At 57.5% G+C, this 19,410-nt stretch overlaps 1 protein-coding gene across 1 annotated transcript; it reads right to left on the bottom strand.

Moving 5' to 3' along the window:
- Positions 1-909: 909 nt before the first annotated feature.
- On the bottom strand, positions 910-13,362 carry GAL (galanin and GMAP prepropeptide). The gene is made up of 9 exons (XM_069565389.1): positions 13,255-13,362; positions 12,381-12,516; positions 10,348-10,452; positions 6,457-9,976; positions 6,122-6,202; positions 5,241-5,295; positions 2,445-2,531; positions 2,083-2,160; positions 910-1,156 (listed from the first exon to the last, which is right to left on the bottom strand). Exons 5-9 carry the CDS (start codon positions 6,200-6,202, stop codon positions 1,086-1,088), a joined length of 372 nt encoding a protein of 123 aa, XP_069421490.1. The 5' UTR covers positions 6,457-9,976; positions 10,348-10,452; positions 12,381-12,516; positions 13,255-13,362; the 3' UTR covers positions 910-1,085.
- Between the last annotated feature and the right edge of the window lie 6,048 nt (positions 13,363-19,410).

Below are 19,410 nucleotides of genomic sequence, written 5' to 3'. Positions count from 1 at the left end.
AAGTGCCAGGCCGAGTGGCTGGGGGCAGGAGGGAGAGGCCCTGTGAGTCGCAAGGGAGAGGAGGCCGGGCTGGGCTAGGCCTCGGAGAACTAAGCCATGTCTACTTCTTCCTGGGAGCGGGCAGTCAGCGCCACACTTGGCCGTGTGCTGCAGTCACCTGGGGAGCATAGGCACACGGTGGGCACCCAGACTGGCTCAGGGGTCTGCGGGCCACCTGGGCCCCCAGGGCCAAGAGGCGCTGCTGGGGCGGAGATGGCGGGAAGACCGCCCCGCTGCCTCCTCAGGCCGCTCGGGCTCCTGAGGACGACTGTCTGGCTTCGCGGTGTCGCCTGTTTCCTTCTTGGGTCTTCGGTAGGGGGACCAAGACTTCTACCCTCAGTCCCCACGTGCTGTCCTTAACTCAGCATCAGCCTAGCACACCTCCTGATCCAAAGAAAGGCTGCCGTGCTTCGGACGGTGGCCTCCTGACCCACCACGTGACTCGCGCTGCCCTGTCGGTCCCCACCTCGCGCGGCCCGGCACTGCCGCCCCTTGCCACCCTGCACCCCCTGACCCTCACGCCCGCCTCCACGCCACTCCTCCCCCTCAGGCTCGGGGCTGCTGTGGCCGTTCCCATCTGCCCATATCAGCCGCAGGAGGGCAGGGTTCTGTTTGTGGTTTTGTCTGTCTCAGAAACAAACTTGCCTTCATAATTATCTTTGACTCAGCTTCATGTTAAGACAACTTTGTTCCCTAAACATGAGTGACAACAGAAGGTGTCTCAGAGATACTCTAGATGGTGGAATTTGAGGGTAAAGGTTTTATCTAATACTCGTAATTATAAACAAGCATCATCCTTTAAAAACACATTGGTGACAGTGGTGACAAGCCAGACACCTGGAAGGAAATGATAATCACAAGCCATTGCTGTTTGTTTGTTTTTTTTTTTTAATTTTGCCACTCAAACTTATGACCAAAGGGAAAGAACCTGAAATGGCAAGGACACAGCATCAGGGCAGCGGGGATGGGGCGGCTGCCATGTGACGGGCACCCTCGCGGGGCACGACTGCGAGTGACAGGGGAGCCCGACATGCGCGGGAGCCCGCTCAGGACCGCTCGGCGTCTCCTGCGGACTCTGCTGTGGGGAGACCGGGCAGGTGCTCCAGGACCCCGGCGTCTGCAAGGGGAAGGGCCACACTCAGATCCCCCCGCATCAAGCCCGGCATCAGGCACGCGCCACAGTTAACCCCCACACTGGGCATGCATTTAGGTAACAAAAGTCAGTGTCCCCTAAGGAAAGAAGCTCCATGTGGCAGCATTCCAAACAGAGCAGATAGACCCATAAGGTCAGTCTGCCCTTGCTGGGAGAGTCACCCGTTTCCTCCACAGAGGTCTCCCCAGAGGCTCCACTGGGCTCTGGGTTCTGAGGTTTCCCAGTCCTTCTCCCACAGCCCCGCTGCCCACGGATGGTTCTGAGGGAAAGCTGCAAGCTTAAATCGCCCCCCAAAACTCCTCCCCCGCTAAGCCCTCCTAAAAGCAGTGGAGCCTGAGAGCAAGTGGATCAAGACAGAACCCAGAAAGCGTCGTCACTCTTCCAACTAGACAAAACGGGGACAGCCCTGGTGCCACCCTTGGAGGTCCCGGTGGTGACCTCTCAGAGCCCCTTCCACAGGGCGGGTTTGATTAAGGCCAGACAGTCACTGGGGCAAGAGCGGCAGTCACAAGCACAGAAGTGCTGAGGTTGGATGGGCCACGGGGAGGCCCCCTCGTCTGCAGTGTCCATGGAAGAGCCTAGATCCCAGGCCACAGAGCTATGGGGGTCAAACGCAGCCTGCCCCCCAGGAGACTGCCCGCGGTGAAAATGCAACCAGGACCCTGGGCTCCAGGTGGTCTGCGGAGAGCCTGACTGTGTGTAGTGACTGCGGCCCCACGTCCAGGAGTCTGGGTCCACAGCACAAACGAACCCAGCCCCGGCCTTGTCACTGCTCCCGCCAGCGTGACTAGGTGTGAGGTAGACCCGGCTCCTCCCCAGGAGAAGTCCATGGAATCTTTTCTCTACAGGCTTCCAAGAGGTGGGGTTTCCCCTTGGGGTACTTCACGTACCTTTGAGATGCAGGAAAGTCAAAAACTCAATTATCGTGCGCACGACGTTGTTATCCGCCAGCGGTCTGTCAAAGCTTCCTAGAAACCAGAGAGGGCAGGGTTGACGACCGGGGTGCCCGTCCTAGACCTGGGCACCTGGGGGCACCACCGGGACGCCCCTCCCTCCCTCCAGAGCCCGGTTCAGCTCAGGGCAGGCCCTGAGACCCCGTGGCTGCCCCAGGATCTTACTCTCAGGTTTGGGGCGCCTCGTTCTGGCGGCTGACAGATCTTGTGGGGCCCAGCTCAGGCTCGGTTGTGGATCGGGAGGGCAGGAGACCAATACCCCCACGGCCCTGCGTGCCCTGGGATTAAAGTCCCCTCACCTGGCCGGGCTTCGTCTTCAGGCTCGAGTCCCCGCTTGCCGGCGAGGCCATGCTTGTCGTGAAGTGACCTGTGGTTGTCGATGGCATCTGTCGGCAAACCAGGGAGGAAAGCACCTGAGCGTGGTCGCCGTGACAGGACACACGGCTGCTTACCGCCAACCCGCAACACAGCCAGAGCGCACAAACCAAGCGCGGCAGGGGCGCCGTGGAAGGGGCAGGGCCGCGCTCTGCGGAACCAGAGGACAGAGCCAGAGCCAGGGCGCCGCTCCCATCCAGGGGCTGGGGGCCCGCAGAGCCGGAGGGGAGCCGCCGGTCCAGACGGGGCCAGCATGCGCCTAGTGGAGGGCACTGGCTCCAGGCCTGGTCAGCGCGGGTGTGCCAACGGCGCCCCAGGGGGGCTGGCATTTGAACTGGGTGCCTCCCAGGCAGAGGACAGGGCCTGGGGTCCTATGTCCCTGAAAACAGGGGCAGGCGGAGCCACAGGATTTGCCCTTCTGATGAAAGCAGATTTTCTCTCTCTAAGACCACTGGCTGCTGTGAGGGAGACGGACTGGAGCCAGGGAGAGAGACAGGGTCAGAGAGGAGGAGGAGGAGGAGGGGGCAAGAGGGAAGGAGGGCGTGCGTGTGTGTGTATACACGTGAGTGCGTGCGTGTGCACGTGTCTACACGTGTGTGTGCGCACACGCATGCATGTTGGCTGGAGTGAAAAGCAGGAATGAGGTTGCAGGCAGAGAGACCCCCTAAGAAAGCACTGGACGGAGTTCCCTGGTAGACTTTGCGGTTTCACTGCTGAAAGCCCGGGTTCAATCCCTGGTCGGGGAACTCAGATCTCATAAACTGCAGAGTGTGACCAAAAAGAAAAAGTAAAATAAAAAGAACTGAAAAGAAAGAATGCAGACTCTGTGCCAAGCAGCCTGCAGTGAAGGGAAGGGCCTGACCTGGGGCCCTTCGGGGTAAAGGAGACCTGGGCCATGGTTTCTGGCTGCCGGGCCTGATGCACCAGGTCACCTCCAAGCCTGGGCAAGTGCGAACTAATGCATCTTCCCCCAGAGTCCTTGGCCTGCAGTGTGGAGGGATGACAAGCCCCCGGCGATTCAGGAGGCCACTGGGCGCCTCCAGGCTGAGACCGACCTCGGCAGCAAGCACAGTCTCGTGCTGACGACAGAAGCCGGGAGTACGGCGCGAAGTCTTAAGGGATTCTGACAAAGAGCTGGTCTAGATGGACAGCTTCTGCTGATCCAACTTGATGGTGAAAAACAGCTTGTTTTCTGACTCAGGACTCTTTGGCTGCGCTGCTCGGCTTGTGGGATGTTAGCTCCTCAGCCAGGGACCAAACCCGGGGAACCGACAGTGAAGGCATGGAGTCCTAAGCACCGGACAACCCGGGGAGTCCCAGATGCCCTTGATAAACACATTTTCAACACGGGCTCCTCCTTTCTATGGGGCCAGAAGCACCGGAGATGAGGTGCTCTCTTGGGAGGAAGGGACTCCGGGCTGCAGAGGGCTCAGGAAAACTCGTGAGTCGGTGTCCGGCAGGCAAGGCCACTCCACCCACAGTGCCCAGACCCCTGAGGACTGGCCGCTGCTTTTGTTCTGAGACCAGAGATGCCCAGGGGACCCTGCCTGTGGCCCGCCTTGTTTTCATTTCTGTCTCTGCGTTTCTCAAAGCCCGGCTCTCAGGGACCCTGCAGATCAGATAAACAACCATGTGAAGTGGAAGAAGAGTCTGTACTTAAACTCGAGGGTTAAAAACTAAAAGCAGCTTCCCAGGATCGTTTAAATGGGGATGGCTCTTCCCAGTGACTCTGGAGAGACTGGGACAAGAGCTATTTGCTGTTTGCCTCCTTTCCTGTGGGAAAACAGGAAATAAACAGAGGAGGGGTTTCTTCAAGGCTGATGGCTGTCCCCAGTGAAACCATGCCTGCAAGTTTGAAAGTAGGGGTGGGGTGACATGGGAAGTGAAAGGTCTCCCCTCACCCCTCCTTGAGGTCAAAACCTGAAGGGGTCACTGCGGACAGAGGACGTGCAGGAAGCAGAGTGGGGGTGGGCGGCATGCAGCCTGGGGTCCGCAGCGTCCCCTTTAGCGCCTGGAGGCGAGCCACTTCCCACCTCCGCCACTTCCTGCGCCCACGGAGGAATTCCACGGCATCGAGCCGGTCACTGAGCCCCGGGGTCCGTGTGCTTGCCCGTAAATGCAGCGGTCGAACTAGGACTCTCTGACGGGCGCCACTAGTCTACACTCACTGGAGTTCTGCATCCTGAACGGAGTGAAATTACTCACACCAAGTGCAGACGATGTCCCATCAAAGATAAGACCCCAAGGGTCAGCCACCCTGCGTGACGGCTCCAGGAGCAGAGTCGAAGCAGAAAGAGAGCCATCGACGCTCAGTCTTGGCACGAGCATGTTTTGGCCTCTTCAGGTCAAGGATGGACGGGAGCATTCAGGGAGAGACAGAGGGACCCGAGACAGGGCCCAGAACAGGGCCCCAAGGAGCGTCTGCCTTCCGAGACGCTCCCCCGGGGAGGCCTGAACAGGGGCTGAGGCTGGGAATCCCAGAGGAAGGCGAGGCCTCGGAAGGGCCTGGGTCAGTCCCTTCAGTTAAACCTACAGAAAAACCCACCCTGCCTCGAAGTCTCAGGGAAAACTCCCCTGTCCCTTTATCTGACTTGGAAAAGCAAGGGCTCGGAGCAATGACCGGCGACCCCAACGTTTCAGGAAGAGCAGGGTCAGCACCAGCGCCGCAGCCAGCCCGACCAGAGCAGGTTTGCCCGAGATGCCGGCCCGGTTTCACTCACGTGGTCCGAGAAGGTAGCCGGCACTGTTCAGGGTCCAGCCTCTCTTCTCCTTCACCTTAAACGGGAGGGCAGGGGTCAGAGGGCAAGCATCCTGCCTGGTACAGGCCACGATGGCTCAAAGAAGCCCCCAGCGGCAGCTTCTGCTCATATAACCCACCACGGCAGCCTGTGAAGTCAGCATCTACTTCAAATAGCCACACGGCTTCAATGACAAAGACTCGACTCTCACAGAATAAGCTGAGAGAGGCAAACTGTTGAAGCAAGAGCTTTAAATGAAATCAGAAAGACATTAAGTGAAATTCACCCAGACTTTCCAGGCAGGATACAGGAATCAGAATAATGCATGTACTTTGGGAAACTGCAAGACATTCCACACTTGCACCCCAGTAAGCTACGCTCGACAGGAGAACAGCAATGCCTGCCTTGTCCAAGAATCCCTTTAGAGCTGCAGACCACAGACTCAGAGTGCACCCACTGGCTTTAAATGATGCTGAAGACACGTGTTGCTAAAACCAGCTGGCAAACGGGGTAACTGACGCTCTACTGAACTTAACCAAATGGGGTTCACCCCTCACTGGTTTGAGGCGCTAACCACCGGTTCGCAGGGTCCCCATTTAGTGGCCCTGGAGGATCCGAGCCCGCCACCCATCTGCTTTGAGGACTCGGGCCCCTCCCGGCGCCGCCCGCCCCCCGCCCCACTCCCCAGTTTTCCGAAGCCCCCACACCCCCTCCCACCCCGAGGCAGAATCGATGGCTCTGTTCCTGGCACAAGGCACTCACCTCACCCCCACCCCCACCCCCAGTCTGGTTCTGATGCGGTCGCCCCCTTTGCCGAGAAGGAGACTCGGCTTGGGGGGCGTTTGCCCCCGCCCTGCGCTTACCGGTGACCCGAGGCCCAGGGTGGCTGAAAGGGCCGCAGCGAGGAGCAGGGAGGCGAGCAGGAGGACGGAGCCTCTGGGCATCTGCAAGGGAAGGGGCGGTGGGCGGCGGCGCGGGGAGACCGGCCTCCCTCCCCAGGGCGCACGTCGGCCTGGGGCTCCGGACCCCCACCCCCACCCCTGCGGGTGCAGGAGGAGCAGCCAGGAGCCAGGGGCCCAGGAGAGAGCCCGGCCAGGGCGGAGGCGCCGCGCCAGCCCCGGGGAGGGTCCACCGGCAGGCGGGCACTCTGGAGAGGGGAACGAGGAGAAAGAGTGGGGTGAGCTCGGGGGCGCGGTACCTTGAGCGGGGCCCGGAGGGTCGGGGGATGTCTGCAGGTGCTGGGGTGTCTGCAGGTCCTGTGTCGGCGGGGCCGCGCGTCCGTCGAGTCGGGTCGGGCAGGGCCGGGACGCTCACCGCATGGCGCGGCCTCGGGACGCGGAGGCGGGAAGCGCAGGGCGGCCGGGCTCCCTCGACGTGTCCGCGCCGGGAGCCGCCGCCGCCGCTATTTATGCGGCGCATCCCGGAGCCGCTCGGCCGCGTCACGGGCTCCGCTCCCGCCTCCTGCGCCCTCGCCGGCCCGAGTGGGCGGGAGTGACCGGAACTCAGTCCCCGGGGGGCCTCGGAGCGCCCGCGGGGGCGGCGGGGCGCGCGGTGGTCCTGCCTTGCGAGTGGGGCTGGCGGGGATGGCGAGAAGCGCCCCCCCGCACCTGGCGGGAGAGCCCCCATCGCCGCGAATGGAGAGCCCCCAGCCCGCGGCGGAGACCCCACGCCTGTTGGCGCGACCCCCGAGCCAGGCACAGCGGCCCCTGCGCAGGGAGCTCCGCAGCCGAAAGCCCTCACTCTGAGCTGGGCGCGATCGCGGAGTCCTGGGCACCGCCGACCAGGCACCCTGTTGTAGCGGCAGGATTATGAGTTCAGCCTCGAGACCCATCCACAGGGGAAGGACAGCAGCCTGAAGCCCGCCCAGCTTCCTCCTCCCTTGCCCAGTGGCCCTCCCTACCCAGACCCCAGTCCCCTTTTCCTGGGGTGGGCTAAGTCGCTTCAGTCATGTCCGACTCTTTGCGACCCCATGGACTGTGGCCCGCCAGGCTCCTCTGTCGGTGGGATTTCCCAAGCAAGAAGACTGGATTGGGTAGCCACCCTCTTCTCCAGGGGATCTTCCCGACCCAGGGATCGAACCTGTCTCCCGCATTAGCAAGTGGGTTCTTTACCACTAGCCCCACCTGGAAGCCCCTCCTCTTTTTCTAAAAGGGGGCGGATCCGCAAGCGCACTTAGGCTGTGGGTCTGCTGGCTGGTCGGCTCTCGGCCTGAGGGCTGTGGGCGCCCCTCTCCATTCCACTGCGCTGCTGGGCGGGAAGGGGTACCTGCAGCCCTTCGGGACTAGGCAGCGCTCTTGGGAGCAGGGTCAGGTAGTGGTTGAGGCTTTGAGGGCCTGGAACCAGACCCGCCAAGGTTCCCAGAGGCGGCCAAGGGCTGGGTGGGTGGGCAGCGGACAGCAGGGTGCGGCTGCCCTGGACAGGCGGCCAGAGTCCCCTGGGAACGGGCTGTCGGTGGCTGACTGCAGGGTGCGCCTTAGCTTGGGCCAGGCCTTGCTTGCAAAGACAGCTGGGGACACACAGGCTGGGTGCCTCCAGGCTTCTGAGGAAGGAGGAAGCCATCAGGAGAAAATCTGCTCGAGCTCCTCCTGGGCACTACTGGCCTCTGAAGTCCTCAGTGGCAGCAGGCAGAGGCAGACAGAGGGGCCCCTGCTGGAAGGTGCCAGCCGGTGGCCGAGCTGGTTGCCAGCAGGGTGCAGCCGTGTCCCCACCTGCCCAGCTGAATGTTAGGTTGACTGACTTAATTGAGCACTCTGGAGTGAACAGGATTCAGGAGAGAATCATGACGATGATACCTATGTGTCACCTACATTTAGTCCCATGAACCTTAGTACTGAAAGCTCCGACCATCTCCAGGGGAGCCATTTGCTTCTGCAGGGATGGTAAAGGACGCAGGGCACCTGAGGCCCCCAGGCCAGGCCAGCTAGCTGGTCAGGAAGGAGCAAAGCCCTAATCTGGGGTGCTGCCCTGGCATACTGGAGGGTGGGGGTGATGCAGGGGGCACCTGGCTTGGTAAGTGGGTCTCAGGGACACTCCTGGCTGAGATGAGGGCAATAGGGAAAGATGGGGTGTGTTCTCCAGGGCACAGCTGACTTTCCAGTCGCTCCTATTTTGGCAGCCTGCGGGGGAGGGGACTAAGGGGCAGGGGCCTAAGTAGGAATCACAGACTGATGTCAGAAGCCCCTGGCCAACCTAGTGTGTGCCTTTGAGGGAAGGAAGGGGGAATGGGGACTGCCGCTCTGGCAGGCTATCAGAGGTGGGCAGACGGAGGGCTGAGATGCAGAAGAGCCTAGGGCAGCTTTCTGCAACTCGCCGGAAAAGAATGGGGATGCCCTCTCATCAGACAGGTTGGGGAGTAGGCAGGGGCTCAGCCAGGGATGCCCCCGGCTACCTGAAAAGTGCCACCACCTCTCCACAATGACTGCTTTAGCAGGAGAGTCACGTGCCACTCGTAACACGGGCTTTTCTTCCGAGAACGAATGCATCCTGGCGCACCAGACAAGTGGTTAACGTCAGCCTTCTCCTGTCTTCCATGTTCAGCGAGTCTTACCATCGACAAGAGCTTGAGGACACTTCTGCTCTCAATTTACTTTGTCAAGGAACCTCTTTGTCTGTCTGAAGAAGCAGAAGTTCTAAACAGAAGTCCTGGGTTCCAGAATGCTCTGGCCAAGGAGCCAGCATTCAGGTCCCTAAGTGGGAGAAGGTGGCCCCGCAGATAAGCGAGACACGAGTGAGCCTCTGTTGGTGATGCACTTCAGGGGGGCTCTCAGATTTTCATCCTGCCAGCAGCCCCTAGATCTTCCAAACCCTGAGGCGTGCTTGGGCCCTGGCCCTGGAGGAGGGCATGGCAACCCACTCCAGTGTTCTTCCCTAGAGAATCCCATGGACAGAGGAGCCTGGCGGGCTACAAGTCTGTAGGGTCGCAAAGAATCAGACACAGCTGAAGCACTTAGCACGCACGTGGCCAGGGCAAACAGCAGGGGCACTGGTAGACAGAGCGAGAACGTTTCAAAAACAGAAAAGACCTGTCCTCTGGTCACTTTTCCCCACGTGTCTCAGGGAATATCATAAGCAGTCTTTACATGTGTTATGAATCCACTCAGCAAGGCTACGTGTATGCGCGGTCACTTCAGTCGTGTCCAGCTCTGCAACCCTTTGGACTGTAGCCCGCCAGGCTCCTCCGTGCATGAGATTGTCCAGGCAAGAACACTGGAGTGGGTTGTCATGCCCTCCTCCAGCACATCTTCCCGACGCAGAATCGAACCTGCAACTCTTGTGTCGCCTGGTTTGCAGGTGGATTCTGAGCCACCTGGGAAGCTCTTAGCAAGTCTACATTAAATAATCAGACACATGCTGTGTACAAATACGGGTCCTGTCAGGTGGCGTGCTTTGCCACCATGATGCCAGGCAGGGGGACACCGTCACTGCGTCTCCCCGTCTGGTGAGGGGACTGTACAAACCTGGTGTGCCTGGTGACCTGGCCAGGAAGAGTCAGGTGGGCACCAGAAGCAGGCAGACACAGCGAGGCAGAAGTGAGGAGGGGTGCTCTGACTTCCCAGGACCAGCAGATGCCTTCAGACAGAGGAGGACCGCACCCCCGATGGCAGGCACTGGCTTTCTGGCACAGGCTGTGCCGGGACTCACCGCCAGCACTGTAATGGGCTCTGTGTACTCAGCAGTGACCCAGTGGGACACTGTCAACTTGTCATCTTGAAGACAGCCTGGTGTGAGGCAGACAAAATGGGTCACCATTAGAGTAATGGAAATCAAGCAGAAAGCATAATTTTACTCCTGCTTGGTGAGCTGGCCCATCTTCCCTCAGAAGCCCTGTTCACCACCAACACCAGCCCAGGTCTGATGAGCAAGAAGAGGAAGGAGAATCCAGAGAAAACCCAGGCTGCGGTCCAGCACTGGGTCTCATCTCTCCCTCCTCCAGCCCAGGAGAGATGCCGCTTCCCCCAGCAGCACACTGGGACTGAAGCAGGTGTCCCAGCCCTCGTGGAGATTACAATCTAGTGGGGACCCGACGCCAAGAAACAGTTACACAAATAACGGCTTCATTGTCGTGAGAAGGATATTCGGAGGGCCTCACCTGACAGGTGGCGGGGTTGGCCAGGTGGGACCCAGCACAGTCCAGGTGAACGGAATCCCATGGGTAGCCCTTTTCTGGTCCTTTTCCTTTCCTCCTTCCTGCTGCCTGGAATGTGAATGTGAGGGTTGGAACTGAGCAGCCATTTTGGACTAGAAGGTAATGACTTTGGGTGAACTGGGACTGAAGCAGCCTGGGCGGCTGACCTCCAGGCTTGTTTTACTACAGAGAGAAACAAACTTCTTTTACTTAAGCTAAATGTTGTTTGGAGGATTTCTGTTAACGTTATATGTAGTTGGAATGACTTTACTAACATGGTGTTTCACACAAAATAGCAAATGTTTAATGAATTAATTAATGAATACCGGTGAATGAAGGGATGCACAACTTCAATGGTGGTGAGGAGCTAGTGCTGGCAAGAGGGGCACACAGAGGAGGCCTACAAGAGAAGATACTTTAGCCAGCTGGTGCGAAAGGCCGACTCACTGGGAAAGACCCTGATGCTGGGAAAGACTGAAGGCAGGAGGAGAAGGGGACAGAGGGTGAGATGGTTGGATGGCATCACCGACTCAATGGACATGAGTTTGAGAAAACTCTGGGAGATGGTGCAGGACAGGGGAGCCTGGTGCGCTGCAGGCCATAGGGTCGCAAAGAGTCAGACACGACTGAGCAACTGAAGGACAACAAGAGATGACAGAGGCTCCGCCTCCTGGTCCTGTGATGGTCTCAGTGTGTGTGTGTGTGTGTGTGTGTGTGTGTGTGTGTGTGTTAGTCGCTCACTCACGTCCGGTTCTTTGCAACCCCCTGGACTGGAGCTCACCAGGCTCGTCTGTCCATGGAATTCTCCAGGCAAGAACAGTGAAGTGGACAGTCATTCCCTTCTCAAGGGGACCTTCCCACCCCAGGGACTGAACCCGGGTCTCTTACATTGTAGGCAGATTCTTTACATCGGAGCCACCGGGTAAACCCTCAACGGCCTCATTACTATTAAAGCAACGAGGAAACGGCTTGACCATCTAACCTCGGCTTTCATTTGACCCAGCAAGAGTTGTGCCCTTGATCCTGTCCCTCTGTGGGTCCCAGTCCTACTCAACCTCCTGTAGTGGCACAGACATCATAAAAAAAAAAAAAACCAAAAAACCAGTTGCTCCCTAAAGATAACAGCTTGCTAAGGATCTGGCTGAAGTGAAGGTTATTACAACTCTTCGAATGGCCTTTTGAGTGTACGTATTCAGCTCATCATATGTCTCCATTAAAGGACTCATGATATGTGTGACGATTTGTTTACTTTGTCCACGGGAACAATCAGTGGTTTTAGTAGGGTGCTGGCTGCGAAGAAGGGAGAGACAGTGGAGAAGAGGGATGAGAGGTCTGGGAACTTTGGGTGAAAGGATCCCTTCCTCCCTTTACCAATTCCTGGGGGACCTCTCCTCCCAGAGTCACGTCAGCCACAGTGGAGGCTGCAGAATGGGGTCTGTAATTATATGCAGTGCTGGTAGCCCACTGAAATTGGGGTTCTGAACCAGAGGAAGGAATTTGGACGCTGGTCCTAGTGATCAGCAGGCTCAGCCTCAGGCAGGGCCCCAAGACAACTGTTCTCAAGGTTGCACGTTTTTGTAAGATTGAAATAAGCTATAAGCGCAGCTTTCCTGGTGGCTCAGATAGTAAAGAACCTGCCTGCAATGCAGGAGACCTGGGTTCGACCCCTGGGTCAGGAAGATCCCCTGGAGGAGGGCATGGCAACCCACTCTAGTCGTCTTACCTGGAGAATTCCATGGACAGAGGAGCCTGGTGGGCTACAGTCCATGGGGTGCAAAGAGTGGGGCAAGACGGTGCGACTAACACACACATAAGCACAGTCAGCCCAGCCCCCCGCCTTCCACATCTCTCCCTGCACCGCGATGGCCCCGTGGAAAGTGGTGCCAGGGAAGGCGAGGGCATTTCTGGGCTCTCCGGGGAGGCTGGGCTGGGGGTTGCATTTAGCTGGGGTTCAGGTGGGAGGGAAGATTTTTCTGGCTCCTGGTGGGTATACTTACAGTGGGGTGGATCTATCTCAAGTACGTTTACCACTGAGCGCGGCCGGCCCTCCCAGTGTGGAATAGTCCACAGTGTCCACACTCAGGTCTCAGATCCGCCCTACAGAGTCGCTGGTACATCTCCAAAAGCTGGGAGCTGGGGGTGGTACAAACCCGGCGTCACCAGGGGAAGAGACAGGGGCGTTTCAAGGCGCCATCAGCTCTTGATCAGCCACCACGCTCGGCCAGCGTCTCAGGGGGCACCAGGACCTCTCATGAGGCCCACAACCCCATCAGCAGCACCCCCGACTCCATCACCCCCAGGGCTCAATGCTCCTGGGCAGGCTCAGCTCCGGGTGAGTGGGGAGGGACCTGATGTTTCCGGGGTGGCCCAGCTTGGGTCATGGAACAAGTCCTGGGCTCCGTGGTCTGAGCCATCCTTGCCTGCCACCTGCCCTTCCTTCCGGTGTGCAGGATTCCTCTTCCGTGAGCCCGCCCTCAGCGTCTTCTCTCCCATAGCAACGCCCCACCCGCGGCCCGCTCCCCACTGCCCCGGGGCTCTGTGCCAGGAAGTCTCCTCTGCCCATTCCAGCCCCGCCCCTGCCCACTCCCCCCTGCCCCCTCCCCTCCCACTCGCGCCCCTCTCACCGCCCTGCCTCCTCCCACCCTCCCTGCCTCCTCCCACCTAGGTCCTCCCACCCCCATCCCCGGCCCCTCCCACTCCTTTCTGTTCCCGCCCCCTTCCTGCCCCTCCCTCCCCTCCCCTCCCCCCACCCCACCTCCTTTCCTCCCTCCTCCCTCCCCCCAGGAGCTTCCCCAGGGAGTGCTGCTGCCAGTGAGGGCCAGCTCCCCTGGGTGTCGGGAATGCTCTTGCGCCAGGCCTGGAGTGACTCACCCGGGTGGTGTTTTCCGGGTGGCTCAGCCTGGAGGTGGGCTGGTGACTCAGCCACAGGCCTGGGCAGCAGCACCTGTTTCCTGGCCCTGAGTCAGACCCACGGCAGCACCCAGCACCGCCAGGGCCATGTGGGAGCCCGCCTGGCTAACGGGGTGGGGGGACCCAAAGGGAAGGGCGTTTCCATTCGGGGTGGGGCGGACTGTGGGGGCTGGGGAAGCAGCCACCCCGTGCCCCGCCCTCTTCTCGGGGACCCAGAACACTTCAGGGGAACGAAGCCATGAACTTCATAGAGGCCATGAGCATTTAAAACCTTCAGTGGTTAAAAAAAAAATGAAAAAACCAAAACCTTTAATTGAAGAACAATCCATAGACGAAAAGGTGCCCTGGTGTGGAGCTGGCTGAATGTGCCCACGGATGCACCGGCCCAGGGCCCCAGGCCCCCTCCCCCACCCCACGGCCCCAACCCCTGCCAGGGTGGCCCCCGCAGGCTTCCAGCATCAGTGACCTCACCTGTTTTAAACTTTGTGGAGATGGAGCCGCCCAGCAGGGTCCCTCTCCCATTCTGCCCGGGCGCCCTCAGAGTTGCTTTGTGTCCTGTCAGAGGGTGACAGCATCCAGCCCACGGGCGGCCGGGAGCGGGGTCAGTCACTCAGGGGTCCTGGCCACTGTGATCAGCTTCACTGGGATGCCCAGTCCTCCGCAGCTTCATCCTCTCATCAGTATTGATGGGCAGTCCCTGCGGAAGGACCCCTGGCCCTGGTGGTCTGGTGGGGGTGCTAGAGACATAGCCCACCCCCCAGCATCCCAGAGCCCAGCTGGGTCAGAGCTGGACCGTGGCCCCACCTTTGCTCCAAGTTCAGAGCCAACTAAGTAAACACACACGCAGGCCAGGACAAGAGCTGAACACCAGGTTCAAATCCCACCTCGGCTGGGACGCTGATCAGCCAGCTGGAACACCGAATGGTGCTGCCCAGTTACCGAGAATGGTCTGGAGTCAAGGCAGGCGGGCCTTAGCTTCCTGGGGGGCACACAATCAAAAATCACCCACAATCGTATCACTTTTTAAAGTCTGAACAATAAGAAACACGAGTTCTGCCACCCACGCCTCCAGAAGAAACCTCTGCAGACGGGCATGTGTTCTTCCAGGCGCGTCTGTGTTTTCACTGCAGTGATCTGTGCGCTTTAAAAAAGAAAGGAAAAGATGGACCTAGAGATTGTCCGACTGGTGAAGTGGGTCCGACAGAGAAAGAGAAATAGTCTATGATGTCACTTACACGCAGAATCTAAAAGGAAAGGCTACAGATGATATTATTTCCAAAACAGAAACAGGGTTCACAGACTTAGAGCAGGAACTTATGCTTACCAGTGCAGGGAAGGGCGGGGGAAAGGATAGCCAGGCAGTTTGGGATCGACATGTACACACCGTTCTGTTTAAAATAGATAACCAAAAATGAAGTGGCTTACCAACAAGGACCTATGGTTTAGCACAGGAAACTGCTCAAACTTATGTTGGTGCTACTGTTGCTCCATATTATGTAGCAACCTAAAGAGGGAAGGGATTTAAAGAATAGTTGCATGCATCTGTGTGCCTGAACCACTCTGAGGTCCACTTGAAACTATCCCAGCATTGTTAACCAACTGGGCTCCAATATAAGATAAAACATTGGAAAGATGAAAGAAAGCAAAGTGGACTTTTGCTCGGCTTGTTCTTCCGTTTTGCATCTGGGACGGCTTTCCAGTCGAGGACCACCGCGTTCCTTCCACTGTGCGTCGCCCAGCTCCCCTTCCCAGGCCACGGCATCCTGGGGTCCTTGTGCAGAGTCCTCCAGGATCAGGGGATAGAGTCTTAGCCCTGGGGACAGGGGCACCGAACGTGGGCATCTCAACTTCCGTTAGACGCAACCAGTGACCTTCTGGAAAGGCTGTGCCCATTCACAGTCCCCTGACACCCTCTGCCCTCTGCTCCAACCCCTGACTGTTCCTACCACACGGTCAGATTTTGCCAGTCTGACAAGGGGACCTGCAGGAGTCTGCTGGGGCTGCGGAAACCACCAACAAGGCAGCTTAAACAACAGCAATGTAACATCGTCCCAGGTAGCGCTAGTGGTAAAGAACCCACCCGCCAAGGCAAGAAACATAAGAGATGCAGGTTCTACGCTGGGTCGGGAGGATTCCCCTGGAGATGGAGCGGCAGTCCACTCCAGGATTCTTGCCTGGAGAATCCCACTGACAGAGGAGTCCCATGGACTATAGGAGAGGGCTACAGTCCACACGATCGCAAAGAGTTGGACACGACTGACGTGACTTAGCACAAACACACAGATGTGACATCTGACGGTTCTGGAGCACACTCGTGAGGATGGACCACATTTTCACCGAGTCATCAGCTGAAGGGCACTTGAGTTGTTTCTACCTCCTGACTACTGTGAATAATACTGCCAGGAACATTCGTGGACAGGCTTTCATTCAAATGCGTGCATGCCAAGTCGCTTCTGTTGTGTCCGACTCTTTGCAACCCCACGGACTGTAGCCCGCCAGGCTCCTCTGTCCATGGGACTCTCCAGGCAAGAGTCCTGGAGTGAGTTGCCATGCCCTCCTCCAGGGGATCTTCCCCACCCAGGGATTGAACCCGCGTCTCTATGTCTCCTGCACTGGCAGCACCACCTGGGAAGCCCCTTCATTCAAATAACTGTTTACAGTTCTTTTTGGTATATACCTCGGAGGTGACTTGCTGGGTCAGATAGGAATTCTTTTTTTTAAGTAGTTACTACTTTTAAAATATATACGTATATGTGTGTTTACTTGGCTGCCTCGGGTCTTAATTTTGGCCCACAGGCTTAGCTGCTCCGAACCACGTGGGGTCTTTCCCGGCCAGGGGTCAGTCCATGTTTCTCTCATTGGAAGGTAGATTCTTAGCTGCTGAACCACCAGGGAAGTCCCCAGATAGGAATTCTATACTGAATATTTTAAGGAATTTTATTTACGTTTTTAAGATTTTGCTCATCACAGATATGTTACATTTATTTGGATCTTTTAGAAAGATGTTTGATAATGACCATTTTTAAAGCCTTTATTGAATTTGTTACAATATTGTTTCTGTTTTCTGTTTTATCCTTCTGACCCCCAAGGTATGTGGGATCTTGGCTCCCCCAACCAGGGGTCAAACCCTCCCCCCCCCGCACTGGAAGGTGAAGTCTTAACCCGGGAAGACGGCCAGGGAAGTCCCACATTCATTTTTGTTTTTAAGTTAGCTGTTGCACTGAAGGCTTTATCTTGATCGTCGAGTTTGGGCCCCCCTTACATTTTGCTCCTGGCCCTGTAGGGTGGCGGTGGGCGGTGCAGGGAGAATGGGTGGATTCACACGTTTCCGGGAGGCAAACTCGCCCCCATAATCTTGTACTTGCTTTCCTTGGTCTGTATCGTCCTTCCCCCTTGGGGTGACCAACCGTCTCATTTTCCTGGGACTGTGGGGTTTCCAGGAAGCCCTGGGCAAGCCAGGACTGATGGCCACCCAGGTCCCACCATTTCTTTGCCGGCTTCTTCCGCTTCCTCTTTTTTCCGATCAGGTGTAGCTGGCCAGGACACTGTCCAAGTTCATGCTCCCTGGAGGGTCTTCCTTGCATTTCCCATCACCCCTCCCCTGGGTCGCTCCTTTCTCTGGGTCCCTCTTGCTTTGGTAGTCAGCTCCGCTTCATCCCAAATGGCCCCCTAGTAAGTAAAAACACCGGAGGCACAGTTAAACTTGAATTTCAAATAAACAACAAACTTTGATTGCGAGAATGTCCGCAAAATATTTGGGATGTATTGTACTAAAAAGCTGGAGTTCCCAGGTGGCGCTTGTGGTAAACACCCCACCTGCCAATGCAGGAGACAGGAGAGACAGGGTTCCATCCCTGGGTCGGGAAGCTCCCCTGGAGAAGGGCTGGCAACCCCCTCCAGTCTTCTTGCCTGGAGAATCCCATGGACAGAGGAGCCTAGCGGGCTACAGTCTGTGGGGCTGCAAGAGTCGGACACCACTGAGCAACTAAGCCCAGGGGTCAGAGCAAGGTGGGGACTCGGGGACCCCGTCCTCCGGAACCTCAGCTGAGCAAGGATGACACTTTCCTCATAAGTATTTGGGGTCAAGCTCTGCTCGGAGGAAAAATGGGCTCCGTGTTTTGTTAAAAGAAGACAGGGATCTGGTAGGGACGTGGATGTGAGCGCCAGTTAGGAGGAAATCAGGTCGACAGATCCTCTGTGGTAAAAGCTTTCTTCCCCCCGTAATGCGTTGACAGCAGAATAAATCACGACCCTGGGGGAAAAAATTAAATTCTCAAACTCTGTTTATTATATTTGAAGAGTCAGGCTGACTTCCCAAAGGAAGGACATTGCCAATTACCATCGCCAGGGCCCTCATTTTCCAGGGAGCACAGCTGTCCTGCAAGCTGTCCAGGCAGCAGCCCCTGGCCCAACAGCTGGGCCCCCAGCCCAGCCACGCACATCACCAGGGAGGCTGCAGGCTGCTTGCCGAGAGGGTGAGGTGGGGACGGGGCTGCTGTGACTTCGGCAGGAAGCGACACCTGGGAACAGTAGTCAGACCTGTCCGGGGCTTCTCGGGGTGGCCGCCGTGCTGGCCCCAGCTCCATCCATCAGGTGCTTATTCGCAGAGTCCAGCCAAATCCTCCCTCCCAGAGTCTCCGTGTCCCAGGCTGCAGGTATTTATTGCCACGTAACAAATTACCCAGGGCTCCCTAGTGGCTCAGTGATAAAGAACTTGCCTGCCAATGCACGACACATAGGTTCGATCTCTGGGTTGAGAAGCTCCCCAAAGAAGGAAATGGCAACCCACTCCAGCATTCTTGCCTGGAAAAATTCCATGGACAGAGGAGACTGTCCATGAGCTTCAGGACACGTAGCTGTCCAGGTAGCTACAGGTGAGCTACAGTTCATGGAGTTGCAAAGAGTCGGACATGACTGAGTGACTGAGCATGCGTGCGCTCAGGCAACTGCCCCCAAACCGAGATGTTCAAAACAGCAGTATTCCCTGCAGTTTTGCAAGACAGGCAGCACTCTGCTGCACGCAGCCTTCCCCAGGGTGGGCTGGCAGGCCACTGCTGGCTTGGAGCTCAGCTGGAGGGTGTGGCTGCTTGTATAGAGTATAGAGGCTGAGTTCCCAGAGGGAGGAGGCCTGGACCCGGCACAGTGGCCCTTCTGCCATGTTCTACTCTTGGTCAGAGAGTCAGAGGTTCGGCCCAGACGCAAGGAGGTGGGGAAACAGCCCCCACATCTCCGTGGGTGAAGTGGCGGGGGGGACCTGCAGCTGTTTCTAATGGCCCAGACCCAGTTTCTCCTGCTCCTCCTGGTCCATGGCAGCCGTGGGAATTTCCCCAAACACAGATGCGACTGTAACTCTGCTGCCAGGTAAACAAATCCAAACGTTTTATGTGGTGCTGACTTCCCTGGTGGCTCAGATGGGAAAGAATCCGCCTGCCACGCAGGAGACCCAGGTTGGATCCCTGGGTCAGGAAGATCCCCTGGAGGAGGGCGTGTCAACCCACTCCGGTATTCTTGCCTGGAGAATCCCTTGCACAGAGGAGGCAGGCAGGTTACAGTCCATGGGGGTCACACAGAGTCAGATACGACTGAGCGACTTTCACTCCACTTGAGGCTCTCCAGTATCCGACACTCACATGTCTGTTCACCCCTCCAGCTGCCCCAGCTCATTTATTCTCCAAACATCTGGTCCACACACGGAGCAAATCCTTTCCAGGGGTACCCTTTTCCTTATTCTGAAAAAATATTATCTCTCACACCCAGTATATTTTCTTGCTGGCCTCAGATCATGAGAAGTGACAATTTTTTAAATATTTATTTAGCCATGCCAAGTCTTAGTTGCTGCACTCGAGATCCTCTGTTGCAGCACCTGGGACGTAGTTCCCCAACCAGGGGTCGAACCCAGGCCCCTGACACCGGGAGCTCAGAGTCTCAGCCCCTGGACCACCAGGGAAGCCCCCTGACAACCTGTTTTCAAGTTGACTAAAAGTATCTTCTTGCCCTTCCCCTCCAGCCACTGATTATTCTGTGTGCATTTAGAAAATAAGATTCTTTTTGGTGGTTTTTCCTCCCTCTGGTTTTAATTCTCAGTAATGAAAACAGAAACAGAATAGGGAATTTTGA

Source organism: Ovis canadensis, chromosome 21, assembly GCF_042477335.2.
Source record: "Ovis canadensis isolate MfBH-ARS-UI-01 breed Bighorn chromosome 21, ARS-UI_OviCan_v2, whole genome shotgun sequence".
In the NCBI taxonomy this organism is placed as follows: Eukaryota; Metazoa; Chordata; class Mammalia; order Artiodactyla; family Bovidae; genus Ovis; species Ovis canadensis.
The sequence above is the reverse complement of the archived record's forward strand: the minus strand, read 5'-3'. Positions and strand labels throughout refer to the sequence as shown.